Source organism: Oncorhynchus tshawytscha, unplaced genomic scaffold (assembly GCF_018296145.1).
Source record: "Oncorhynchus tshawytscha isolate Ot180627B unplaced genomic scaffold, Otsh_v2.0 Un_scaffold_6703_pilon_pilon, whole genome shotgun sequence".
Lineage (NCBI taxonomy): Eukaryota > Metazoa > Chordata > Actinopteri > Salmoniformes > Salmonidae > Oncorhynchus > Oncorhynchus tshawytscha.
The window spans coordinates 35001-43734 of NW_024609792.1; the positions used below are offsets into that span (position 1 = coordinate 35001).

At 49.4% G+C, this 8734-nt stretch overlaps 1 protein-coding gene across 1 annotated transcript in view; it reads left to right on the forward strand.

The window, feature by feature from the left end:
- LOC112239352 (regulator of G-protein signaling 22) overlaps window positions 1-7074 on the forward strand; it is a 36225-nt gene extending 29151 nt beyond the window's left edge. The window contains exons 19-22 of the mRNA XM_042318130.1: window positions 2277-2456; window positions 3423-3683; window positions 4271-4361; window positions 6338-7074. Coding sequence (XP_042174064.1) covers window positions 2277-2456; window positions 3423-3683; window positions 4271-4361; window positions 6338-6822 — 1017 coding nt within the window. The 3' untranslated portion in view covers window positions 6823-7074. The remainder of the gene's footprint in view (window positions 1-2276; window positions 2457-3422; window positions 3684-4270; window positions 4362-6337) is intronic.
- The last annotated feature ends 1660 nt before the right edge of the window (window positions 7075-8734 follow it).

Genomic DNA, 8734 nt, shown 5'->3' on the forward strand with positions numbered 1-8734 from the left:
TTCTGTCTGGAGGTCCAGAGGTATAAGGTAAGACTGAACCAAACCTTCTGTTCTGGCTGGAGGTCCCGAGGTATAAGACTGAACCAATCCTTCTGTTCTGGCTGGAGGTCCAGAGGTATAAGGTAAGACTGAACCAAACCTTCTGTTCTGGCAGTAGGTCCAGAGGTAAGACCTAACCAAACCTTCTGTTCTGGCTGTAGGTCCAGAGGTATAAGGTAAGACTGAACCAAACCTTCTGTTCTGGCTGGAGGTCCAGAGGTATGAGGTAAGACTGAACCAAACCTTCTGTTCTGGCTGGAGGTCCAGAGGTAAGACTGAACCAATCCTTCTGTTCTGGCTGTAGGTCCAGAGGTAAGACTGAACCAAACCTTCTGTTCTGGCTGGAGGTCCAGAGGTATGAGGTAAGACTGAACCAATCCTTCTGTTCTGGCTGGAGGTCCAGAGGTATGAGGTAAGACTGAACCAAACCTTCTGTTCTGGCTGGAGGTCCAGAGGTAAGACTGAACCAATCCTTCTGTTCTGGCTGTAGGTCCAGAGGTATGAGGTAAGACTGAACCAAACCTTCTGTTCTGGCTGGAGGTCCAGAGGTATGAGGTAAGACTGAACCAAACCTTCTGTTCTGGCTGGAGGTCCAGAGGTAAGACTGAACCAATCCTTCTGTTCTGGCTGTAGGTCCAGAGGTAAGACTGAACCAAACCTTCTGTTCTGGCTGGAGGTCCAGAGGTATGAGGTAAGACTGAACCAATCCTTCTGTTCTGGCTGGAGGTCCAGAGGTATGAGGTAAGACTGAACCAAACCTTCTGTTCTGGCTGTAGGTCCAGAGGTAAGACTGAACCAAACCTTTTTACACATATAAATACCTAACTTCTGTTGCTATATTCTTACATGTGTTATCTCTGGGGTCTTCACTGGGCCTTGGTAATCTGGTGCTGTTATCTCTGGGGTCTACACTGGGCCTTGGTAATCTGGTGCTGTTATCTCTGGGGTCTACACTAAGCCTTGGTATTCTGGTGCTGTTGTCTCTGGGGTCTACACTGGGCCTTGGTAATCTGGTGCTGTTATCTCTGGGGTCTACACTGGGCCTTGGTAATCTGGTGCTGTTATCTCTGGGGTCTACATTGGGCCTTGGTAATCTGGTGCTGTTATCTCTGGGGTCTACACTGGGCCTTGGTAATCTGGTGCTGTTATCTCTGAGGTCTACACTGGGCCTTGGTAATCTGGTGCTGTTATCTCTGGGGTCTACACTGGGCCTTGGTAATCTGGTGCTGTTATCTCTGGGGTCTTCACTGGGCCTTGGTAATCTGCTATTGTTATCTCGGAGGTCTACACTGGGCCTTGGTAATCTGGTGCTGCTATCTCTGGGGTCTACACTGGGTCTTGGTAATCTGCGATTGTTATCTCGGAGGTCTACACTGGGCCTTGGTAATCTGGTGCTGCTATCTCTGGGGTCTTCACTGGGCCTTGGTAATCTGCTATTGTTATCTCGGAGGTCTACACTGGGCCTTGGTAATCTGGTGCTGCTATCTCTGGGGTCTACACTGGGCCTTGGTAATCTGCTATTGTTATCTCGGAGGTCTACACTGGGCCTTGGTAATCTTCTTGAATGAATAATAGATCTCTCCCCCATACCATCCCTCCCTCTCCCCCCATACCATCCCTCCCTCTCCCCCCATACCATCCCTCCCTCTCCCTCCCATACCATCCCTCCCTCTCCCCCCATACCATCCCTCCCTCTCTCCCCCCATACCATCCCTCCCTCTCCCCCCATACCATCCCTCCCTCTCCCCCCATACCATCCCTCCCTCTCCCCCATACCATCCCTCCCTCTCCCCCCATACCATCCCTCCCTCTCCCTCCCATACCATCCCTCCCTCTCCCTCCCATACCATCCCTCCCTCTCCCTCCCATACCATCCCTCCCTCTCCCTCCCATACCATCCCTCCCTCCCATCCCTCCCTCCCATCCCTCCCCCCCCCCATGCCATCCATCCCTCACCCCATCCATCCCTCCCTCCCCCATCCATCCCTCCCCCATCCATCCCTCCCTCCCCCCATCCATCCCTCCCCCATCCATCCCTCCCTCTCCCCCATGCCATCCCTCCCTCCCCATCCATCCCTCCCCCCATCCATCCCTCCCTCCCCCATCCATCTCTCCCCCATGCCATCCCTCCCTCCCTCCCCCATGCCATCCCTCCCTCCCCCATCCATCCCTCCCTCTCCCCCATGCCATCCCTCCCTCCCTCCCCCATCCCTCCCTCCCCTCCCCTCTCCCATTAGGATCTGTGTCATTCCCACTGTGTGGAAGCTGTAGTCCAGGACAAGGTGTCCACCATTATCAGCTGTTTCATCCAGTCCTCCGTCCCCCCAGCCCTGCAGATAGACATCCCCCCAGAGCAGGCAACACACATCCTGGAGAGGAGGGGGGAGATGGGACCATACGTCTTCAGAGAGGCTCAGGTACACAGACCTGACCTGACCTGACCTTACCTTACCTTAAATAAATGGGTTTGGTAGTAGGTGTCAGGCGCACCGGTTTGAGTGTATCAAGAACTTCCTGTGTGTATCAAGAATGGTCCACCACTCAAACGAAATCCAGCCAACTTGACACGGTTTGAAGCATCGGGCCAGCATTGAGCCAGACACGGTTTGAAGCATTGGGCCAGCATTGGGCCAGACACGGTTTGAAGCATTGGGCCAGACACTGTATGAAGCATCGGGCCAGCATTGAGCCAGACACGGTATGAAGCATTGGGCCAGCATTGAGCCAGACACGGTTTGAAGCATTGGGCCAGCATTGGGCCAGACACAGTATGAAGCATCGGGCCAGTATTGAGCCAGACACGGTTTGAAGCATTGGGCCAGACACGGTATGAAGCATTGGGTCAGACACGGTTTGAAGCATTGGGCCAGCATTGAGCCAGACACGGTATGAAGCATCGGGCCAGCATTGGGCCAGCATCCCTGTGGAACACTTTCGACACCTTGTAGAGTCCATGCACCAACTGTACGCAAATATTAGGCAGGTGTTCCTAATGTTTTGTTCACTCAGTGTATACCTGACTATCCTGTGTATTCACCTTATTTGTCTCTCTCTCTCTCTCTCTCTGTCTCTCTCTCTCTCTCTCTCTCTCTGTCTCTGTCTCTCTCTCTCTCTGTTTCTGTCTCTCTGTCTCTCTCTCTCTCTCTCTCTCTCTGTTTCTGTCTCTCTCTCTCTCTCTCTCTGTTTCTGTCTCTCTGTCTCTCTCTCTCTCTCTCTGTTTCTGTCTCTCTCTGTTTCTGTCTCTCTGTCTCTCTCTCTCTGTTTCTGTCTCTCTCTCTCTCTCTCTCTCTGTTTCTGTCTCTCTGTCTCTCTCTGTCTCTCTCTCTCTCTCTCTCTGTTTCTGTCTCTCTGTCTCTCTCTCTCTCTCGCTCTCTGTGTAGTAGATGTGTGTGTTCAGTGAGCTACTGAAGCTGTGGCCAGAGTTCCTGTCGTTCAGCAGCGGTGTGCAGGAGGAGGAGGTGCTGCCGCTGTTGCAGAACAGCGTGAACAAACAGAGTGCTAAACTGCAGCGTCGCAGGAGGAGAGAGGAGGAAAAGGAAGTGGAGAGGAGAGCCCAGGAGGAGGTGGAGAGGTTTCCAGAGGAGCATGAGGAGAAACACAAAGGACTACAGGAGAGCAGAGAGCTGCTTTACCCTAGTCAACAGGTAAACACCTCTTGGTCCTACTCTCTAACTACATGTCTCTTCTATAACAGTTGTCTTGGTCCTAATCTCTAACTACATGTCTCTATAACAGTTGTCTCGGTCCTACTCTCTAACTACATGTCTCTATAACAGTTGTCTTGGTCCTACTCTAACAGTTGTCTTGGTCCTATTCTCTAACTACATGTCTCTTCTATAACAGTTGTCTTGGTCCTACTCTCTAACTACATGTCTCTATAACAGTTGTCTTGGTCCTAATCTCTAACTACATGTCTCTTCTATAACAGTTATCTTGGTCCTATTCTAACTACATGTCTCTATAACAGTTGTCTTGGTCCTAATCTAACAGTTGTCTTGGTCCTATTCTCTAACTACATGTCTCTATAACAGTTGTCTTGGTCCTAATCTAACTACATGTCTCTATAACAGTTGTCTTGGTCCTATTCTCTAACTACATGTCTCTTCTACAACAGTTGTCTTGGTCCTATTCTAACTACATGTCTCTATAACAGTTGTCTTGGTCCTAATCTAACTACATGTCACTATAACAGTTGTCTTGGTCCTAATCTAACTACATGTCTCTATAACAGTTGTCTTGGTCCTACTCTAAATACATGGTCGCCCTGGAGAGAGAGGAGGTGCTGCTGAGGAGACAGGAAGTCACCTCCTCCACTGGGACAGGTAGGTCTGGTCCTCTCTACAGTATAGTACAGTCTGGTCCTCTCTACAGTATGTTACAGTCTGGTCCTCTCTACAGTATGTTACAGTCTGGTCCTCTCTACAGTATGTTACAGTCTGGTCCTCTCTACAGTATGTTACAGTCTGGTCCTCTCTACAGTATGTTACAGTCTGGTCCTCTCTACAGTATAGTACAGTCTGGTCCTCTCTACAGTATATTACAGTCTGGTACAGTCTGGTCCTCTCTACAGTATAGTACAGCTATGGCCCATTCACTAATGTTTCTCTCCAGCACTAGACAGGTTCCCCAGTGTGTCTGTTGTTAATGCGCTAGCCGTTAGCTGTATCCATCTCAGACCTTGTGGCTGTAGTAATGATCTCAGACATGTCTACATACATGGACCTCCTGTCTCCATAGAAACATGGACCTCCTGTCTCCATAGAAACGTGGACCTTCTGTCTCCATAGAAACGTGGACCTTCTGTCTCCATAGAAACGTGGACCTTCTGTCTCCATAGAAACATGGACCTCCTGTCTACATAGAAACATGGACCTCCTGTCTCCATAGAAACGTGGACCTTCTGTCTACATAGAAACGTGGACCTCCTGTCTCCATAGAAACGTGGACCTTCTGTCTACATAGAAACGTGGACCTTCTGTCTACATAGAAACGTGGACCTCCTGTCTCCATAGAAACGTGGACCTTCTGTCTACATGTGGACCTTCTGTCAGCATAGAAACGTGGACCTTCTGTCTACATGTGGACCTTCTGTCTCCATAGAAACGTGGACCTTCTGTCAGCATAGAAACGTGGACCTTCTGTCTACATAGAAACATGGACCTTCTGTCTCCATAGAAACGTGGACCTTCTGTCTACATAGAAACATGGACCTTCTGTCTCCATAGAAACAAGGACCTTCTGTCTACATAGAAACATGGACCTTCTGTCTACATAGAAACGCGGACCTTCTGTCTCCATAGAAACATGGACCTCCTGTCTCCATAGAAACATGGACCTCCTGTCTCCATAGAAACATGGACCATCTGTATGTGGAGCTTTGAGACAAATCTCGTGATTCACAATGGAAAGCTAGCCAGGGCTCTGCTCCTGGTTCAGAAGGGTTTCTGTAGGAGGGGAAGAGTCAGTCAGCGCTGTCTGTCCTCAGGTTGAAGAGTCAGTCAGCGCTGTCTGTCCTCACGTTGAAGAGTCAGTCAGCGCTGTCTGTCCTCAGGTTGAAGAGTCAGTCAGCGCTGTCTGTCCTCAGGTTGAAGAGTCAGTCAGCGCTGTCTGTCCTCACGTTGAAGAGTCAGTCAGCGCTGTCTGTCCTCAGGTTGAAGAGTCAGTCAGCGCTGTCTGTCCTCAGGTTGAAGAGTCAGTCAGCGCTGTCTGTCCTCACGTTGAAGAGTCAGTCAGCGCTGTCTGTCCTCAGGTTGAAGAGTCAGTCAGCGCTGTCTGTCCTCAGGTTGAAGAGTCAGTCAGCGCTGTCTGTCCTCACGTTGAAGAGTCAGTCAGCGCTGTCTGTCCTCAGGTTGAAGAGTCAGTCAGCGCTGTCTGTCCTCAGGTTGAAGAGTCAGTCAGCGCTGTCTGTCCTCACGTTGAAGAGTCAGTCAGCGCTGTCTGTCCTCAGGTTGAAGAGTCAGTCAGCGCTGTCTGTCCTCAGGTTGAAGAGTCAGTCAGCTCTGTCTGTCCTCACATTAGAGTCAGTCAGCTCTGTCTGTCCTCACGTTAAAGAGTCAGTCAGCGCTGTCTGTCCTCAGGTTGAAGAGTCAGTCAGCGCTGTCTGTCCTCAGGTTGAAGAGTCAGTCAGCGCTGTCTGTCCTCACGTTGAAGAGTCAGTCAGCGCTGTCTGTCCTCAGGTTGAAGAGTCAGTCAGCGCTGTCTGTCCTCACATTGTAAAATCACACCTGTAGGATGTAGACTGGCGGCGCTTAACGACCACAACAATAAGTCTACTCTCCTCCTCTCTCTTGTCCTCCAGACTCGTCCTCTGCCCACAGTCTGAAGTCAAAGGGCAGCATACACTCCCGACAGAGCCAACACCAGACCCAGCAGAGCTCCAACGTCTCCCCCAGGACAGAGCCAACACCAGGCCAAGCAGAGCTCCAACGTCTCCCACAGGACAGAGCCAACACCAGACCCAGCAGAGCTCCAACGTCTCCCCCAGGACAGAGCCAACACCAGGCCCAGCAGAGCTCCAACGTCTCCCCCAGGACAGAGCCAACACCAGGCCCAGCAGAGCTCCAACGTCTCCCCCAGGACAGAGCCAACACCAGACCCAGCAGAGCTCCAACGTCTCCCACAGGACAGAGCCAACACCAGGCCCAGCAGAGCTCCAACGTCTCCCCCAGGACAGAGCCAACACCAGGCCCAGCAGAGCTCCAACGTCTCCCCCAGGACAGACAATGGGCTTGTTTGAGTGGAAATCCTGAAGCAAACCGTCTGCAGACGATCGTGGAGAAATGAACTCTGGGAAGGTGCATCTGTTTCAGTGTTAAGTCTGATACTGATGTGACTTTCCAACATGGCAGTGTTGACATTTTTCAGAAAAGTTGTTTGTTTGTAGAAATAAATGTAAAAAAATGTCTCTATCCCCATATCACTGTAAATGTGTGTAGCCTACATTTGTACTGTGAACTGAGGAGAGAGACTCAAATATCACATTTGGGGTGGCAGGGTAGCCTAGTGGTTAGAGCGTTGGACTAGTAACCGGAAGGTTGCAAGTTCAAATCCCCTGAGCCGACAAGGTACAAATCTGTCATTCTGCCCTTGAACAGGCAGTTAACCCACTGTTCCTAGACCAGTTAACCCACTGTTCCTAGGCCGTCATTGAAAATAAGAATTTGTTCTTTAACTGACTTGCCTAGTTAAATAAAGGTTAAATAACATTTAATTTGTACACATGAATCGCTGCAAAGCTGCTTTCTGTTTCGTCACGTCTTTGGTCCTGTTCTCATGGGTCAAGTAAAATCACGTGATTGGTTGACAAATAGTCTCCTCCCACAATGCAGTCCCTAATGTCTCCTCCTAGTCAGGATAATACTGAGCCCTAATGTCTCCTCCTAGTCAGGATAATACTGAGCCCTAATGTCTCCTCCTAGTCAGGATAATACTGAGCCCTAATGTCTCCTCCTAGTCAGGATAATACTGAGCCCTAAAGTCTCCTCCTATTGGCTGGCTATCCAACCCTGAACAATCCGTAGTAGATCCACTACCTTTAATAACCTGAGCAGGTATTATTGGTCAAGGGAACCACGTGACGTCACAACTTCAATATTTTTATTAGAATGTCATTTAATACAATATATTATCCATGTAGACCAGGGGGATCCAACTCGTTCCATGGAGGGTCTGGCGTCTGCAGGTTTTAGGTTTTTCCTTTCAGTTAAGACCTAGACAACCTGGTGAGTTCTTGACTAATTAGTGACCTTTAATTCACCAATCAAGTACAAAGGGGAGGAGGGAGAAACCCCTTAGACACTCAGCCCTCCGCGGAATGGGGTTGGTCACGTGATCCAGACCGTCAAAGGCATTAGAGTACAAAAACTGTTTTTATATTCCATAAAGATGTGTTTGAACAGAATTTATAACAAGGTAATGATCTTGGGCATGAACTTAAAATACACAGAACTAAACGATTTGATGTTGAAACATCTCATCGTAACGTGTTACGTCTTCTAGAAAACAAAAACAAAAATACACTGAAAAGCAACAAATCCCACAACCATATTTTGGTGGACAGGATATGAACCATTTCTTTATTCCTGAGCGTTCGTCTGACTCGTTCGCCACCGGCACCGTGACCCGGTCAGAGAGGCTCTCAGCATTAACAGCTCAGTTACTCAGGAATAAAGAGCTCGGAGACACTCGGTTAAGGACAATATGACAACGAGTGAAACAACCTAATGGCAACCTATTCCCAACACAGGGGCATATGGGGCCTGGGCTATAGTAGTGCACTATGTAGGGATTAGGGTGGCATTGGTTCCTGGTCTATAGTAGTGCACTATATATAGGGATTAGGGTGGGTCCTGGTCTATAGTAGTGCACTATGTAGGGATTAGGGTGGCATTGGTTCCTGTCTATAGTAGTGCACTATATAGGGATTAGGGTGGGTCCTGGTCTATAGTAGTGCACTATGTAGGGATTAGGGTGGCATTGGTTCCTGATCTATAGTAGTGCACTATGTAGGGATTAGGGTGGGTCCTGGTCTATAGTAGTGCACTATGTAGGGATTAGGGTGGCATTGGTTCCTGGCTATAGTAGTGCACTATATAGGGATTAGGGTGGGTCCTGGTCTATAGTAGTGCACTATATAGGGATTAGGGTGGGTCCTGGTCTATAGTAGTGCACTATATAGGAAATAGGGTGAGTCCTG